Source organism: Oncorhynchus mykiss, unplaced genomic scaffold (assembly GCF_013265735.2).
Source record: "Oncorhynchus mykiss isolate Arlee unplaced genomic scaffold, USDA_OmykA_1.1 un_scaffold_245, whole genome shotgun sequence".
Classification (NCBI taxonomy): domain Eukaryota; kingdom Metazoa; phylum Chordata; class Actinopteri; order Salmoniformes; family Salmonidae; genus Oncorhynchus; species Oncorhynchus mykiss.
In genome coordinates this window covers 48495-68055 of record NW_023493705.1, presented here as the reverse complement: position 1 = coordinate 68055, position 19561 = coordinate 48495, and the positions used below count along the sequence as shown (strand labels likewise).

General features: G+C 46.9%; 1 protein-coding gene across 1 annotated transcript in view; it reads left to right on the top strand.

The window, feature by feature from the left end:
* The window catches only part of LOC118948708 (V-set and immunoglobulin domain-containing protein 10-like 2), a 53992-nt gene extending 34935 nt beyond the window's left edge, over positions 1 to 19057 (top strand). The window contains exons 6-9 of the mRNA XM_036973387.1: positions 5224 to 5346; positions 17474 to 17498; positions 17848 to 17954; positions 18421 to 19057. Coding sequence (XP_036829282.1) covers positions 5224 to 5346; positions 17474 to 17498; positions 17848 to 17954; positions 18421 to 18443 — 278 coding nt within the window. The 3' untranslated portion in view covers positions 18444 to 19057. The remainder of the gene's footprint in view (positions 1 to 5223; positions 5347 to 17473; positions 17499 to 17847; positions 17955 to 18420) is intronic.
* Positions 19058 to 19561: the final 504 nt, after the last annotated feature.

The window sequence follows — 19561 nt, the reverse complement described above, 5'->3', positions numbered from 1 at the left end:
TCAGCCAGGGGCCGCTAGAGCCCCTCCGCCCGGAGCAGCTGTCCCTCCGCCCCGAGCAGCTGTCCCTCTGTCCCGAGCAGCTGTCCCTCTGTCCCGAGCAGCTGTCCCTCTGTCCCGAGCAGCTGTCCCTCTGTCCCGAGCAGCTGTCCCTCTGTCCCGAGCAGCTGTCCCTCTGTCCCGAGAGGCTGCCCCTCTGTCCCAAGCAGCCCCTCTGTCCAGTGGGGTCATTGAGAGGGGTGGGCATGGTGAGTAAGCCACGGAGGCGGACAATAAGGCGGACTGAGACAATGGCGAAGTGGGGTCCGCGTCCCGCGCCAGAGCCGCCACCGCGGACAGACGCCCACCCAGACCCTCCCCTATAGGTCAAGGTTTTGCGGCCGGAGTCCGCACCTTTGGGGGGGGGTACTGTCACGTTCTGACCTCTATTTCCTTTGTTTTTGTATTTATTTAGTATGGTCAGGGCGTGAGTTGGGTGGGCAGTCTATGTTTGTTTTTCTATGTTTTGGTCTAGTTCTATGTTCGGCCTGATATGGTTCTCAATCAGAGGCAGGTGTTCGTCATTGTCTCTGATTGGGAACCATATTTAGGTAGCCTGGGTTTCACTGTGTGTTTGTGGGTGATTGTTCCTGTTTTTGTGTTTGCACCAGACAGGGCTGTTTTGAGTTCTCACGTTTCTTGTTTTTTTCCGTTAGTTTGTTCATGTATAGTGTCGTCAATAAATACAATGAACAACCACCACGCTGCGCTTTGGTCCGCCTCTACTTCACAAGAAGAGAATCGTTACAGCTATTCTACAAAATTCTACAAAGTGGGCTTGGTGGTAAGGTGTATGACTTAATAAAATGTATGTACACAGAAAACAAGTGTGCAATAAAAATCAAAGACCAAAGAACAGAATTTTTTTCACAATGTCGAGGTGTGAGACAAGGCTGCAATTTGAGTCCAAATCTTTTCAACATTTATATCAATGAATTAGCAGACATGTTGGACCAATCTCCAGCCCCAGGACTCACACTATTTGACACAGAGGTGAAATACCTGCTATATGCTGATGACTTGGTACTTCTATCACCAACCAAAGAAGGTCTTCAACAAAACATTAATATTCTGGAGCAATATTGCCATAATTGGGCCCTGGCAGTAAATTTCCAAAAAACTAAAATCATGATTTTCCAAAAAAAACCCAGATGTCAGAAACACAAATGTAAATTCACCCTGAACAACACCTTAATTGAACACACAAAAAATTACACCTACCTTGGTCTGACCATATCTGCATCGGGAAACTTTAATATGGCAGTGAAGGCACTCAAAGAAAAAGCCCGCAGAGCAATGTATGCAATAAAAATGAAATTATTCAAAATCAACATCCCAATTAGAATTTGGACTAAAATATTTGACAGTGTAATCCTACCAATAGCACTTTATGGAAGTGAGGTTTGGGGGCCACTCAATAAACTGGATTTTAAAATGTGGGACAAACATCCAATTGAAGCCCTACATGCAGAATTCTGTCGGAAAATTCTACAAGTCCAGAGAAATACACCAACTAATGCATGTAGGGCAGAATTGGGCCGTTTTCCAGTAATAATGAAAATACAGAAAAGATCATTAAAATTTTGGCTACATCTAAATTCAAGTCCAAATTCGAGTCTGCAATTTAAAGCACTTCAAGCCCAAGAGCTGAGCCCAGAAACGAGCCCTCTCAGTCAGCTGGTGTTGGACCTCACCAACCAAGCTGACGCCAGCACTGCTTCAAAAGAAAGAATTCCAATAAGCAAAATCATGAACCAATCAAAGGAATCATATTTACAATACTGGAAAAACGAAACAAAATCCCAAAGCCGACTAAATTGCTATCTGACCCTAAACAGAGAATATGAATTGGCTGATTATCTCTACTCTGTCAGAGATACGAAGCAGAGACAGATCCTTACCAAGTACAGGCTGAGTGACCACCGATTGGCAATAGAAACCGGCAGACATAAAAAGACATGGCTACCCAAAGAGGAGCGTGTATGTGGTCACTGCATGACAGGGGAGGTAGAGACAGAGATGCACTTTCTCCTTTACTGTGATAAATATTCCTCACAAAGAGATTCATTATTCACAGAAATGACTACATATATTCCACATTTTTACAAATTGAACCCAGAGGAAAAACTAAGAATACTCATGGGCGAAGGAGCAATGGCTCCTCTTGCAGCCAAATATGTATTTTCCTGCCATAGCCTGAGGGACACTGAATAATAACATCTGCATAGTAAACAGTAACTTACTTATTATTACTATTATTGTTATTACTATAATTATTAATGTTTACTGTAGACTGTTACCATTTTATTGTATTTATTTTTGTATTATTATTTACTACCATTTTATATTATTATTTGCTATCATTTACAATTTTGTTACAATGTATATTGTATACATTGTTGCTTTGGCAATATTGACACAATGTTTTTCATGCCAATAAAGCAGCTTGAATTTGAATTTGAATTTGACAGCGAGAGAGAGAGAGAGAGACAGCGAGAGAGAGAGAGAGACAGCGAGAGAGACAGCGAGAGACAGAGAGAGAGACAGCGAGAGACAGAGAGAGAGAGAGAGAGAGAGACAGCGAGAGAGAGACAGCGACAGCGAGAGAGAGACAGCGAGAGAGACAGCGAGAGAGAGACAGTGAGAGAGACAGCGAGAGAGAGACAGCGAGAGAGAGACAGCGAGAGAGAGAGAGAGAGACACAGAGAGAGAGAGAGAGAGAGACAGCGAGAGAGAAGCTTGACATGCAGGGGGATAGAAAGTGGCTTTAGCAGCGGATACAGAGGAAGATAATTTAGAGAGGAGGGAGTGGAAGGATGATAGGTCCTTTTTTCTCTATTTTCATTCTGTAAGACAGCGAGAGAGAGACAGCGAGAGAGAGAGAGACAGCGAGAGAGTGAGAGAGAGACAGCGAGAGAGAGAGAGAGACAGCGAGAGAGAGAGAGAGAGAGAGAGAGACAGCGAGAGAGACAGCGAGAGAGCGAGAGAGACAGCGAGAGAGACAGCGAGGGAGAGAGAGACAGTGAGAGAGAGACAGTGAGAGAGAGAGAGAGAGAGACAGCGAGAGAGACACAGCGAGAGAGAGAGAGAGACAGCGAGAGAGAGAGAGAGAGACAGCGAGAGAGAAAGAGAGAGAGAGAGACAGCGAGAGAGAGAGAGAGAGACAGCGAGAGACAGCGAGAGAGACAGCGAGAGAGCGAGAGAGACAGCGAGGGAGAGAGAGACAGTGAGAGAGAGAGAGAGACAGCGAGAGAGACACAGCGAGAGAGAGAGAGAGACAGCGAGAGAGAGAGAGAGAGACAGCGAGAGAGAGAGAGAGAGACAGCGAGAGAGAGAGAGAGAGACAGCGAGAGAGAGAGAGAGACAGCGAGAGAGACAGCGAGAGACAGAGAGAGAGACAGCGAGAGACAGAGAGAGAGAGAGAGAGAGAGACAGCGAGAGAGAGACAGCGACAGCGAGAGAGAGACAGCGAGAGAGACAGCGAGAGAGAGACAGTGAGAGAGACAGCGAGAGAGAGACAGCGAGAGAGAGACAGCGAGAGAGAGAGAGAGAGACACAGAGAGAGAGAGAGAGAGAGACAGCGAGAGAGAAGCTTGACATGCAGGGGGATAGAAAGTGGCTTTAGCAGCGGATACAGAGGAAGATAATTTAGAGAGGAGGGAGTGGAAGGATGATAGGTCCTTTTTTCTCTATTTTCATTCTGTAAGATCACAATTAGTCACTCAGCCACGGAGCAGGGTGAGGGCTAAGAGGAAAGGGGACAGTGCGAGTCACATGACTAGCTGGGTAGGGGCTGAATGGCTAGGGTTGGAGGAAATGGAAATAGAAAATGAAACAAAGTAGTCTGGACGGGGGTTGCAGTGAGATTAGTAAGGGAACAGCCTCTAGTAAAGTTGAGGTCAAGCGTGTTGCCTGCCTTGTGAGTGGAAGGGGAAAGGGTGAAGTCAAAAGAGGCAAGAAGGGCAAAGAAAGAGTTGGAAAGAAATTAATCCAAGGTAGATGTCGTAAGGTTGAAGTCACCAAGTATGAAGAGTGGTGAGCCATCTTCAGGAAATTAGCTTATCAAGGTGTCAAGCTCATTGATGAACTATCCAAGGGCACCTGGTGGGCGATAGATGACAATAATGTTAAGTTTGAGTGGACAAGTGACATCTTAGAATTCAAACGAGGAGATGGACAGGTGAAAGAAGGAGAAAAGAGAACATCTCCACTAAAGAGAAATTAGTAGCTCTGTGCCAGCTAGCGATGACCAGATGCTCTCGGATTATGAGAAATGGTAGTCAGATGAAGGAAGAGCAGCTGAAGTAACAGTGTTCTCTGGGGTGATCCATGTCTCCTCAGGGCCAAAAAGTCAAATGACTGAAGGGCAGCATAGGCTCAGATAAAATATGCGTTCTTACCACAGATCGCCAGTTCCAAAGGCTTCCAGAGACCAGGAATTCCACATGGGTTGTGTGCGCAGGGTAAACTAAAATAGAAGGGTTGTAGCTTTGTCTATTCTGCTAGAGATTAGTTCTGAACCCGTTAGCTATGTCTATTCTGTTAGAGATTAGTTCTGAATGTTCTTAAAGCATCAGTGATTCACTAACGTGCTAGCTGACATTAGCAAGTTAATTTGTATGTACTGTACGGACATGGTGCACCACAACCCAATGTTGACGATATATCACGTATTTTGCCACAAAACATAGCTTGTTTTATTTAAACCTTTATTTAACTAGGAAAGTCAGTTAAGAACAAATTATTGTTTACAACGACAGTCTACCCTGGACCAATTGTGTGCCGCCCTATGAGACTCCATTCACGACCAGATGTGATGCAGCCTGCATTCGAACCAGGGACAGCGGTGACCCCTCTTGCACTGAGATGCAGTGCCTTACACTGTTGCACCACTCAGGTGCCAAAAATAATTAATCTTAGCTGTGCTATTGTGCAAGTCACTATATTGCTGACAATGCAGATTTTAAGGGCATTTTCCCAAGGGCATTTTGCAAAGATCTCATTCACGTAAAAGCTGCAGATGTCGGCTCAAACGGAAATTACCTGTAAATGTCAGGCTCGTGGTAAATGGTAGAGGGTATATATTTCTGACTGTGTATGTGTGTGTGTGTGTGTGTGTGTGTGTGTGTGTGTGTGTGTGTGTGTGTGTGTGTGTGTGTGTGTGTGTAAAATGTGTGTATTTTGCAGCGGACCCTCCCTTCAGTGCGTACCCTGCTGTGATTGGAGCTGCCCTTGGAGGGATGCTCATCACAACCATAGCAGCTGTTCTGCTGTTCATGTACATATTCCGCAACTGCAACAACAACCCCAGTACGTTCACGCACCTACACACACACATTATATACTCACGCACTACACACAAAAACACTATACACAGTTCAATTATAATGTAAACTATAACCCTAACCATCCAGTTAATGTAAACTATAACCTAACCATTAAGTTAATGTACACTCTAACCCTAACCATCCAGTTAATGTACACTCTAACCCTAACCATTAAGTTAATGTACACTCTAACCCTAACCATCCAGTTAATGTACACTCTAACCCTAACCATTAAGTTAATGTACACTCTAACCCTAACCATCCAGTTCATGTAAACTCTAACCCTAACCATTAAGTTAATGTAAACTGTAACCCTAACCATCCAGTTAATGTAAACTCTAACCATCCAGTTAATGTAAACTCTAATCATACAGTTAATGTAAACTCTAATCATACAGTTAATGTAAACTCTAACACTAGCCATCTAGTTAATGTAAATGCTGACCCTGACCCTAAATAGCACGGTGACCCTGACCCTAACTAGCATGCTGAGCCTGACCCTAACTAGCACGATGACCCTGACCCTAAGGAGCATGCTGACCCTGACCCTAACCAGCATACTGACCCTGACCCTATCTGGCATGATGACCCTAACTAGCATGCTGACCCTAACTCTAACTAGCACGATGACCCTGGCCCTGACTAACATGATGACCCTCACCCTGACTATCATGATGACCCTGACCCTAACTAGCAAGCTGACCCTGACCCAAACTAGCATGCTGATCCTCACCCTAACTATTATACTGGCACTGACCCTGACTAGCATGCTGACCCTAACCCTAACTAGCATGCTACCCTGACCCTAACTAGCATGATGACCCTGACCCTAACTAGCATGCTGACCTTGACCCTAACTAGCATGATGACCCTAACTAGCATCCTGACCCTGACCCTAACTAGCATGATGACCCTAACTAGCATACTGACCCTGACCCTAACTATCATGATGACCATGACCCTAACTAGCATGCTGACCCTGACCCAAACTATCATGCTGACCCTGACCCTAACTAGCATGATGACCCTAACTAGCATCCTGACCCTGACCCTAACTAGCATGATGACCCCAACTAGCATACTGACCCTGACCCTAACTATCATGATGACCGTGACCCTAACTAGCATGCTGACCCTGACCCAAACTATCATGCTGATCCTGACCCTAACTAGCATGATGACTCTGACTGGCATCTTGACCATGACCCTAACTTGCACGATGACCCTGAGCCTAACTAGCATGTTGACCCTGACCCTAACTAACATGCTGACCCTTACCCTAACAAGCACGCTGACCCTGACAATGACTAGCATGCTGACCATGACCCTAACTAGCATGTTGACCCTAATTAGCATACTGACCCTGACCCTAACTATCATGATGACCCTGACCATAACTAGCATGCTGACCGTGCCCCTAACTAGCGTGATGGCCCTGACAGGAATCCTCACCATGACCCTAACTTGCATGATGACCCTGACCCTAAATAGACGATGAACCTGACCCTAACTAGATGATGAACCTGATCCTAACTAGCATGATGACCCTGACCCTAACTAGCATCCTGACCCTGACCCTAACTAGCACGATGACCCTGATACTAACTAGCATCCTGACGCTGACCCTGACTAGCATGCTGACTTTGACCCCAACTAGCATGTTGATCCTAACTAGCATGCTGACCCTGACCCTAGCTAACATGATGACCCTGACTAGCATTCTGACCCTGACCCTAACTAGCATCCTGACCCTGACCCATACTAACATGATGACCCTGACTAGCATGCTGACCCTGCCTGACTAACATGATGACGCTGACCCTAACTAGCATAATGACCCTGACTATCATTCTGACCCTGACCCTAACTAGCATCCTGACCCTGACCCATACTAACATGATGACCCTGACTAGCATTCTGACCCTGCCCGACTAACATGATGACGCTGACCCTAACTAGCATAATGACCCTGACCCTAACTAGCATGATGATCCTGACCCTAACTAGCATGCTGACCCTGACCAGGAGTTATCAGGATACAACAATATATATATATATATTTTTATATTTTTTATTATTTAACTAGGCACGTTTTGTATTTTTTATTTCTCCTTGATTGAACCAGGTAGGCCAGTTGAGAAGAAGTTCTCATTTAAAACTGCAACCTGGCAAAGATGAAGCAAAGCAGTGCAACAAAAACAACACAGAGTTACACATGGGAATAACAAACGTGCAGTCAATAACACAATAGAAAAATCTATGTACAGTGTGTGCAAATGTAGAAGATTAGGGTGGTATGGCAATAAATAGGCCATAGAGACAAAATAATTACAATTTATTATTAACACTGGAGTGATAGTTGTGCAGATGATGATGTGCAAGTAGAGATACTGGGGTGCAAAAGAGAAAAAAGAGAAACAACAATATAGGGATGAGGTAGTTGGGTGTGCTATTTAAAGATTGGCTGTGTACAGGTACAGCGATCGGTAAGCTGCTCTGACAGCTGATGCTTGAGGTTGGAGAGGGAGATATAAGACTACAGTTTCAGTGATTTTTGCAACTCGTTCCAGTCATTAGCAGCAGAGAACTGGAAGGAAAGGCGGCCAAAGTAAGTGTTGGCTTTGGGGATGACCAGTGAAATATACCTGCTGGAGCACGTGCTACGGGTGGGTGTTGCTATGGTGACCAGTGAGTTGAGAGAAGGCGGGGCTTTACCTAGCATAGACTTATAGATGACCTGGAACCAGTGGGTTTGGTGACGAATATGTAGTGAGGGCAAGCCAATGAGAACATACAGGTTGCAGTGGTGGGTGGTATATGGGGCTTTGGTGATAAATCGGATGGCACTACATCCAGCTTGTTGAGTAGAGTGTTGGAGGCCATTTTGTAAATTAATCGGTAGGATAGTAAGTTTTACGAGGGTATGTTTGCCAGCAGCATGAGTGAAGGAGGCTTTGTTGCGAAATAGGAAGCGGATTCTAGATTTCATTTTGGATTGGAGATGCTTAATGTGAGTCTGGAAGGAGAGTTTACAGTCTATCCAGACACCTAGGTATTTGTAGTTCACTACTATCACTACTTCCGGCGCCGACAGAGATGGCTGCCTCGCTTCGCAATCCTAGGAAACTATGCAGTATTTAGTTTTTTTACATGTTATTTCTTACATTGGTACCCCAGGTAATCTTGTTATGGTGAGTAAATGAGGACCCAAAAGCGAACTAACTTAAACAGAGCTTCTTTAATAACCAAACATAGGTAGGCTCAGATAGACCGGCAGATTCCGACAGGACAGGACAAGGTTACAGCAAACATGACGATAGTCTGGCTCAGGCATGAAACACAAACAAGAATCCGACAAGGACAGGAACAGAAACAGAGAGAGATATAGGGACCTAATCAGAGGGAAAAAGGGAACAGGTGGGAAACGGGGTGAATGGGTAGTTAGAGGAGACAAGGAACAGCTGGGAGAAAGCGGGGGAGAAAAGGTAACCTAACAACGACCAGCAGAGGGAGACAGGGTGAAGGGAAAGGACAGAGACAAGACACAACATGACAGTACCCCCCCACTCACCGAGCGCCTCCTGGCGCACTCGAGGAGGAAACCTGGCGGCAACGGAGGAAATCCTCGATCAGCGCACGGTCCAGCACGTCCCGAGAGGGAACCCAACTCCTCTCCTCAGGACCGTACCCCTCCCAATCGACAAGGTACTGGTGACCACGGCCCCGAGGACGCATGTCCAAAATCCTGCGGACCCTGTAGATGGGTGCGCCCTCGACAAGGATGGGGGGGGGGGGGGAGACGAGCGGGGGCGCGAAGAACGGGCTTAATACAGGAGACATGGAAGACCGGGTGGACGCGACGAAGGTATCGCGGAAGAAGAAGTCGAACTGCGACAGGATTAATGACCCGAGAAATACGGAACGGACCAATGAACCGCGGGGTCAACTTGCGAGAAGCCGTCTTAAGGGGAAGGTTCTGAGTGGAGAGCCAAACTCTCTGACCGCGACAATATCTAGGACTCTTAGTTCTACGCTTATTAGCAGCCCTCACAGTCTGCGCCCTATAACGGCAAAGTGCAGACCTGACCCTCTTCCAGGTGCGCTCGCAACGTTGGACAAAAGCCTGAGCGGAGGGGACGCTGGACTCGGCGAACTGAGATGAGAACAGCGGAGGCTGGTACCCGAGGCTACTCTGAAAAGGAGATAGCCCGGTCGCAGACGAAGGAAGCGAGTTGTGGGCGTATTCTGCCCAGGGGAGCTGTTCTGACCAAGACGCAGGGTTGCGAAAAGAAAGACTGCGTAAGATGCGACCAATAGTCTGATTGGCCCGTTCTGCTTGACCGTTAGACTGGGGGTGAAAGCCGGAAGAGAGACTGACGGAAGCCCCAATCAAACGGCAAAACTCCCTCCAAAATTGAGACGTGAATTGCGGACCTCTGTCCGAAACGACGTCTGACGGAAGGCCATGAATTCTGAAAACATTCTCGATGATGATTTGTGCCGTCTCTTTAGCAGAAGGAAGCTTAGCAAGGGGAATGAAATGAGCCGCCTTAGAGAACCTATCGACAACCGTAAGAATAACAGTCTTCCCCGCTGACGAAGGCAGTCCGGTGACAAAATCTAAGGCGATGTGAGACCACGGTCGAGAGGGAATAGGAAGCGGCCTGAGACGGCCGGCAGGAGGAGAGTTACCGGACTTAGTCTGCGCGCAGACCGAACAAGCAGCCACGAAACGACGCGTGTCATGCTCCCGGGTGGGCCACCAAAAACGCTGGCGAATGGAAGCAAGCGTACCCCGAACGCCAGGGTGGCCGGCTAACTTGGCAGAGTGAGCCCACTGAAGAACGGCCAGACGAGTAGGAACGGGAACGAAAAGAAGGTTCCTAGGACAAGCGCGCGGCGACGGAGTGTGAGTGAGCGCTTGTTTTACCTGCCTCTCAATTCCCCAGACAGTCAACCCGACAACACGCCCCTCAGGGAGAATCCCCTCGGGGTCAGTGGAGGCTACTGAAGAACTGAAGAGACGAGACAAAGCATCAGGCTTGGTGTTCTTAGAGCCCGGACGATAAGAAATCACGAACTCGAAACGAGCGAAAAACAGCGCCCAACGCGCCTGACGCGCATTAAGTCGTTTGGCAGAACGGATGTACTCAAGGTTCCTATGGTCAGTCCAAACGACAAAAGGAACGGTCGCCCCCTCCAACCACTGTCGCCATTCGCCTAGGGCTAACCGGATGGCGAGCAGTTCGCGGTTACCCACATCATAGTTACGTTCCGACGGCGACAGGCGATGAGAAAAATACGCGCATGGGTGGACCTTGTCGTCAGAGAGGGAGCGCTGAGAAAGAATGGCTCCCACGCCCACCTCTGACGCGTCAACCTCGACAACGAACTGTCTAGAGACGTCAGGTGTAACAAGGATAGGAGCGGATGTAAAACGATTCTTGAGGAGATCAAAAGCTCCCTGGGCGGAAACGGACCACTTAAAGCACGTCTTGACAGAAGTAAGGGCTGTGAGAGGAGCTGCCACCTGACCGAAATTACGGATGAAACGACGATAGAAGTTCGCGAAGCCGAGAAAGCGCTGCAGCTCGACGCGTGACTTAGGGACGGGCCAATCAATGACAGCTTGGACCTTAGCGGGATCCATCTTAATGCCTTCAGCGGAAATAACAGAACCGAGAAATGTGACGGAGGAGGCATGAAAAGTGCACTTCTCAGCCTTCACAAAAAGACAATTCTCTAAAAGGCGCTGGAGGACACGTCGAACGTGCTGAACATGAATCTGGAGTGACGGTGAAAAAATCAGGATATCGTCAAGGTAAACGAAAACAAAGATGTTCAGCATGTCTCTCAGGACATCATTGACTAATGCCTGAAAGACAGCTGGAGCGTTAGCGAGGCCGAAAGGAAGAACCCGGTATTCAAAGTGCCCTAACGGAGTGTTAAACGCCGTCTTCCACTCGTCCCCCTCCCTGATGCGCACGAGATGGTAAGCGTTACGAAGGTCCAACTTAGTGAAAAACCTGGCTCCCTGCAGGATCTCGAAGGCTGAAGACATAAGAGGAAGCGGATAACGATTCTTCACTGTTATGTCATTCAGCCCTCGATAATCTATGCAGGGGCGCAGAGACCCGTCCTTCTTCTTGACAAAAAAAAACCCCGCTCCGGCGGGAGAGGAGGAGGGGACTATGGTACCGGCGTCAAGAGCTACAGACAAATAATCTTCGAGAGCCTTACGTTCGGGAGCCGACAGAGAGTATAGTCTACCCCGGGGGGGGGTGGTTCCCGGAAGGAGATCAATACTACAATCATACGACCGGTGTGGAGGAAGAGAGGTGGCCCTGGACCGACTGAACACCGTGCGCAGATCGTGATATTCCTCCGGCACCCCTGTCAAATCACCAGGCTCCTCCTGTGAAGAAGAGACAGAGGAAACAGGAGGGATAGCAGACATTAAACATTTCACATGACAAGAGACGTTCCAGGAGAGGATAGAATTACTAGACCAATTAATGGAAGGATTATGACAAACTAGCCAGGGATGGCCCAAAACAACAGGTGTAAAAGGTGAACGAAAAATTAAAAAAGAAATGGTTTCACTATGATTACCAGACACAGTGAGGGTTAAAGGTAGCGTCTCACGCTGAATCCTGGGGAGAGGACTACCATCCAGGGCGAACAAGGCCGTGGGCTCCTTTAACTGTCTGAGAGGAATGTCATGTTCCCGAGCCCAGGTCTCGTCCATAAAACAGCCCTCCGCCCCAGAGTCTATTAAGGCACTGCAGGAAGCTGACGAACCGGTCCAGCGTAGATGGACCGACAAGGTAGTGCAGGATCTTGAAGGAGAGACAGGAGTAGTAGCGCTCACCAGTAGCCCTCCGCTTACTGACGAGCTCTGGCCTTTTACTGGACATGAAGTGACAAAATGACCAGCGGAACCGCAATAGAGACAGAGGCGGTTGGTGATTCTCCGTTCCCTCTCCTTAGTCGAGATGCGGATACCTCCCAGCTGCATGGGCTCAGCACCCGAGCCGGCAGAGGAAGATGGTAGTGATGCGGAGAGGGGGGCGACGGAGAGCGCGAGCTCCTTTCCACGAGCTCGGTGACGAAGATCAACCCGTCGCTCAATGCGAATAGCGAGTTCAATCAAGGAATCCACGCTGGAAGGAACCTCCCGGGAGAGAATCTCATCCTTTACCTCTGCGCGGAGACCCTCCAGAAGACGAGCGAGCAAGGCCGGCTCGTTCCAGCCACTGGAGACAGCAAGAGTGCGAAACTCAATAGAGTAGTCTGTTATGGATCGATTGCCTTGACATAGGGAAGACAGGGCCCTGGAAGCCTCCTCCCCAAAAACAGATCGATCAAAAACCCGTATCATCTCCTCCTTAAAGTCCTGATACTGGTTAGTACACTCAGCCCTTGCCTCCCAGATTGCCGTGCCCCACTCACGAGCCCGTCCAATAAGGAGAGATATGACGTAGGCGACACGAGCAGTGCTCCTGGAGTAAGTGTTGGGCTGGAGAGAAAACACAATATCACACTGGGTGAGGAACGAGCGGCATTCAGTGGGCTCCCCAGAGTAACACGGCGGGTTATTGATTCTGGGCTCCGGAGATTCGAAAGCCCTGGAAGTGGCCGGTGGATCGAGGCGGAGATGGTGAACCTGTTCTGTGAGGTTGGAGACTTGGGTGGCCAGGGTCTCAACGGCATGTCGAGCAGCAGACACTTCCTGCTCGTGTCTGCCTAGCATCGCTCCCTGGATCCCGACGGCTGAGTGGAGAGGATCCGAAGTCGCTGGGTCCATTCTTGGTCGGATTCTTCTGTTATGGTGAGTGAATGAGGACCCAAAAGCGAACTAACTTAAACAGAGCTTCTTTAATAACCAAACATAGGTAGGCTCAGATAGACCGGCAGATTCCGACAGGACAGGACAAGGTTACAGCAAACATGACGATAGTCTGGCTCAGGCATGAAACACAAACAAGAATCCGACAAGGACAGGAACAGAAACAGAGAGAGATATAGGGACCTAATCAGGGGGAAAAAGGGAACAGGTGGGAAACGGGGTGAATGGGTAGTTAGAGGAGACAAGGAACAGCTGGGAGAAAGCGGGGGAGAAAAGGTAACCTAACAACGACCAGCAGAGGGAGACAGGGTGAAGGGAAAGGACAGAGACAAGACACAACATGACAAATCTTAGGTTTTATTACATACAGTCGGGAGGAACTACTGGATATAAGAGCAACGTCAACTCACCATCATTATGATCAGGAATACGACTTTCCCGAAATGGATCCTCTGTTTTGCCCATCACCCAGGACAATGGATCGGATCCCAGTCGGAGAACCAAAACAACGTCGCCGTAAAAGGGGCAGACTGTTGTGCACTTGAGTGAGGACCCAAAAACGGTTTAACAAAAACAGAGTATTTTAATGTAAACACAGGGAAGACATAGATCCTCTTCAGATGTAGATAATGGAAAAATAGACAACCCGCAGAGAGGGCGACAAATGAAACAAAAAGTCCTTCTGATAATTACAAAAGAGCCCCCTTCTTAGCAGCAGAGGAGAATAGCTGGGTTAGCGGCGACAGGCTGCAGGTCTCTCTGGGTAGGCGCGGTCGTAGAGGAACAGTGGTACCTGATCTCACGTAGCATCAGATGAACTGGACACAGTACAAACGACAAGACAGTTAGCTGAGTACAGGATGCACTTGCCAGGCGGATTCCGACAGGACGGGACAGGACAAGGGTGAAGCAAACGAGACGATAGTTTGTTTCTGGCATGAGAAACTCAAACGAGAATCTGACAAAGAAAGAAGCAGGAACAGAGAGAGAAATAGAGACCTAATCAGAGGGAAAAAGGGAACAGGTGGGAAAAGGGTGAACGAGGTAGTTAGAGGAGATGAGGAACAGCTGGAGGAGGAGAGAAAGAGAAGGTAACCTAATATGACCAGCAGAGGGAGACAGAGTGAAGAGAAAGAACAGGAACAAGACATAACATGACAAGACATGACACAGACGGAGCAGTCTTCTGGTCAGGCTCCGGAGACAGGCCAATCGCGCACCGCTCCCGAGCATACTACTCACCAATGTCCAGTCTCTTGACAACAAGGTTGATGAAATCCGAGCAAGGGTAGCACTCCAGAGAGACAGAAACTGTAACGTTCTTTGCTTCACGGAAACATGGCTCACTCGAGACACACTATCCAACTCGGTACAGCCAGCTGGTTTCTTCACGCATCGCGCCGACAGAAACAAGCATCTTTCTGGTTAGAAGAGGGGCGGGGGGTATGCCTTGTGATTTACGAGACGTGGTGTGATCATAACAACATACAGGAACTCAAGTCCTTCTGTTCACCTGACTTAGAATTCCTCACAAACAAATGTCGACCGCATTATCTACCAAGAGAATTCCCTTCGATTATAATCACAGCCGCATATATTCCCCCCCAAAGCAGACACATTGACGGCCCTGAACAAACTTTATTTGACTCTATGTAAACTGGAATATCCTGAGGCTGCACATATCCTGAGGCTGCATTCTGAATTGGTCCACCCACACAGACAGCGTGGTGAAGAAGGCGCAGCAGCATCTCTTCAACCTCAGGAGGCTGAAGAAATTCTGCTTGTCACCAAAAGCACTCACAAACTTCTACAGATGCACAATCGAGAGCATCCTGACGTGCTGTCGGGGTCAAACTACCTGCTCTCCAGGACACCTAAACCACCCAATGTCACAGGAAGGCCATAAAGATCATCAAGGACAACCACCCGAGCCACTGCCTGTTCATCCCGCTATCATCCAGAAGGCGAGGTCAGTACAGGTGCATCAAAGCAGGGACCAAGAGACTGAAAAACAGGTTCTATCTATATCATCAATGAAGTAAGCCACGTTCTTCTTCTTTACATATTCCAATGAGACAACACTAGAAAAACATTTAGCAAGCTTGTTGTCAACCTTTTGGTTAGCAATCAGCTGCTCACGAGTGACTGGTAATTGTTTTGCATCAGCAATAAGTTCAACATTCTTTGATTCTTTCCTGGGCTGTTTGTCAGAGGTGATCAGCTTCCCAGAGGTATCACACAACCCATCCTCTTGATCAACCTCTTTGAACAGAACTGTGTTCGACAAATCTATCACGTCACCCTCTTGTCGTGCCTGAGCACGAGTGAAAGCACAAACGGGGAACACATGTGGATAACTCTGTGCCAGCTCATTAGAGAGAGAGTGGTCACTTTTATCCAATACTTCCAATACGGGTACTACCTTTCCTCCGGCAATATCGTTACCCACACAGGATACTTGTATCCGTAACACCATCAGACTGTTAAACAGCCACCACTAGCATTGAGTGACTCAACTCCAGCCACTTTAATAATGGAAAAATGTATTTACAAATGTATCACTAGCCACTTTAAACAATGCCACTTAATATCAGATCAGTGGATCAGAGAATCACCAGCAGCAAGAAAGACATCTTTTTTTTCTTCTTTTTTTTACCCCCCTTTTCCTCCCCAATTTCGTGGTATCCAATTGTTGTAGTAGCTACTATCTTGTCTCATCGCTACAACTCCCGTACGGGCTCGGGAGAGACGAAGGTTGAAAGTCATGCGTCCTCCGATACACAACCCAACCAAGTCATGCGTCCTCCGATACACAACCCAACCCAACAATTCCACTGCTTCTTAACACAGCGCGCATCCAACCTGGAAGCCAGCTGCACCAATGCGCCGGAGGAAACACAGTGCACCTGGCCACCCTGGTTAGCGCACACTGCGCCCAGCCCGCCACAGGAGTCGCTGGTGCGCGATGAGACAAGGACACCCCTACCGACCAAGCCCTCCCTAACCCAGGCGACGCTAGGCCAATTGTGCGTCACCCCACGGACGCGACCGGTTACGACAGAGCCTGGGCGCGAACCCAGGGACTCTGATGGCACAGCTGGCGCTGCAGTACAGCGCCCTTAACCATCCGGGAAGCCCAAGAATGACATCATTGATATAAACAGAGAAAAAACCCTGTGGCACCCACACAGAGACTGCCAGAGGTCCGGACAACAGGCCCTCCGATTTGATACACTGAACTCGATCTGAGAAGTAGTTGGTGAACAAGGCAAAGCAGTCAATTGAGAAGCCAGGGTTATTGAGTCTGCCAAATAAGAATGAGGTGATTGACAGAGTCGAAAGTCTTGGCCAGGTCGATGAATACAGCTACACAGTACCGTCTTTTATCGATGGCGGTTATGATAGCGTTTAGGACCTTGAGCGTGGCTGAGGTGCACCCATGACCAGCTCGGAAACCAGATTGCATAGTGGAGAAGGTACGGTGGGATTCGAAATGGTCAGTCATCTGTTAGGTTAACTTGGCTTTCAAAGATTTTAGAAAGACAGGGCAGGATCGATTTAGGTCTATAACAGTTTGGGTCTAGAGTTTCTCCCCCTTTGAAGAGGGGGATGACCGTGGCAGTTTTCTTATCTTTGGGGATCTCAGACGATACAAAAGAGAGGTTGAATAGGCTAGTAATAGGGGTTGCAACAATTTTGGCGGATCATTTTAGAAAGAGAAGGTCCAGATTGTCTAGCCCAGCTGATTTGTAGGGATTCAGATTTTGCAGCTCTTGCAAGTCAGTTAAGAACAAATTACTATTTACAAAGACGGCCTACCAAAAGGCAAAAAGCCTCCTGCGGGGACGGGGTCTGGGATTTAAAAAAATATATATATATAAATATAGGACAAAACACACATCACAACAAGAGAGACAACACAACACTACGTAAAGAGAGACATAAGACAACCACATAGCAAGGCAGGTAGCATCACAACATGGTAGCAGCACAAAACATGGTACAAACATTACTGGGCACAGACAACAGCACAAAGGGCAGGTAGGTAGAGACAACAATACATCACGCAAAGCAGCCACAACTGTCAGTAAGAGTGTCCATGATTGAGTCTTTGAATGAAGAGATTGAAATAAAACTGCCCAGTTTGACCCTAACCAGGAGTTATCAGGAAACAACAACAGTTTATTCTGATCCTGACCAGAAGTTATCAGGATACAACAACAGTTTAATATCTGACCTTAACTCTCCTGTCTCTTAACAGGACTCCATGACATGCTATTCGGAATGTGAGTATGGAGTCATACAGGCCATGTGTAAAACATGCGTATGTAGAATGTGTGTATAAAACACTTGTGTGTGTATATATATATATAATGTGGGTTTCATGTGTATATAGTATGTGTCTGTGTATATATATATGTAATATGTGTTTATAATATGTGTGTGTATATATATATATATATAAAATGTGTATATAGTATGTGTATGTGTGTGTTTGCATATATATACATACAATGTGAGTATCATGTGTATATAGTATGTGTTTGTGTATATATATATGTATATATATATATATATATATATATATATATATATAATGTGTGCATAATGTGTATATAATATGTGTGTGTGTAGGCAGCACAGCTGGTCCAGGGAGAACATCAACCTCCCTGATGATGAGGTGATGGGAGGAGTTGACGGAGAGGGAGGAGCTACAGAACATTGCCCCTCCCCTAGCCAAGGTACCCTAATGTCTCGTTAACATAATGAGACATAATCTCCCCCCAGGCCCATGTCATTAAAGTAGTAATATGTAGCAATTGCTCCGTGATTGGTTGCCACAATTCTATAATGTTTGTCTAATTTCAGTTTGAGACAGAACAAAACAAGTGTAGAATATTTACATTGTAGTCATTTAGCAGATGCTCTAATTCAGAGCATATCATTGTATACCCAAACCGCTGTGAAATATATTTTCAATAACCTAAAATATTGTGTTTGAAGCTGATGTATCAAACACAAACTAAGACAAAACCAAATTTTCATATAGAGCACATAGAACAGATCTACCTCTTCTTCGATTTGCTTACAATGAGAATGACAGACATATAACTAACATTTCTATGAGAAAAAGTTATATACTGGATCTTTAACATGTTAATAAATCCAATCAGTTCTATGATGATAAATTAGTCTTCTCTTCTCTAGGTCACGTCCATGTCCTCTCCTAGGGCTGCCTCCCCCGTCTCCCCTCCTCTAACTGCTGAGGACAACGAACCTGTCAATGTCACCATCACCGTCATGGCAACGGGCTGAAGATCACACACACATCCATACATACTGGATAATGCTGCATTCATAACAAGTGGGAAACTCTGTAAATACAATTTGTATTAAAAGTACAGCTGTCATGCTCAAAAACATTATAGTGTTCAAATACCATACTAATAGATTGTTTTTCATAAATAATGATTTGCTGTTGCATTTAACTTCCAAAAATGCTGTTATCAAGGTAATTTCCTTAGTATGTGATGTCAGAGTTCAGCATGTGGGAGAAGTCGAAGCTCAGAGATGATAGACGAGTTTCCCACTAGTAATTACCAGTTGGAAGGGCGTGCAAGTGTATTTTTCCAAGTCATATGCTGGTATTTACAAATATAGGAGATGGTGTGAATGCAGCCTAAGCACCTGTCTGTTCTGCCTTCCAGGTTGAAATAAAATACAGTTCTTATCACAATTTATTTTATTTGATACACAATAAGGGTTACACACCAATACACACCAACACGAGAGAGACAGACAGAGTCTGACAGACAGACAGACAGAGTCAGTGTCTAACAGACAGACAGACAGACAGACAAACAGACAGACAGACAGACAGACAGAGACAGACAGAGACAGACAGACAGACAGACAGACAGACAGACAGACAGAGATCTATACCGAGAGACATTAGTTGGTTTGAGTGGTATGTAAAGTGTGCTGAGCTGTAGAGAAGTTGTGTTTGATTGATTGATGTAGGGATCTGATTCTATGTGAAAATGTGGTTACTAGGGGAATGATAATTGTCTGCTGATTGAATATTGAGAAGGAGAAGAGACAGAGGAAGTGTTGCGGCTTAGTGGTTGGTGTAGATCACTCCCCATAGGGGAGTCAGGATTAGGGTGGAGGAGAGAGATAGGGGTTAGGTTAGGATGAGAACCCTAGTTAGGGTAATGGTGATGGTTAAGGTTAGGGGTTTGGGGAGAGGTTAAGGTTAGGGTTGGGCTTAGGGGTAGGATTAAAACCCTGGTTAGGGTAATGGTAAAGGTTAGGAGTGGGGTTTGGGGAGAGGTTACGGTTAGGGGTA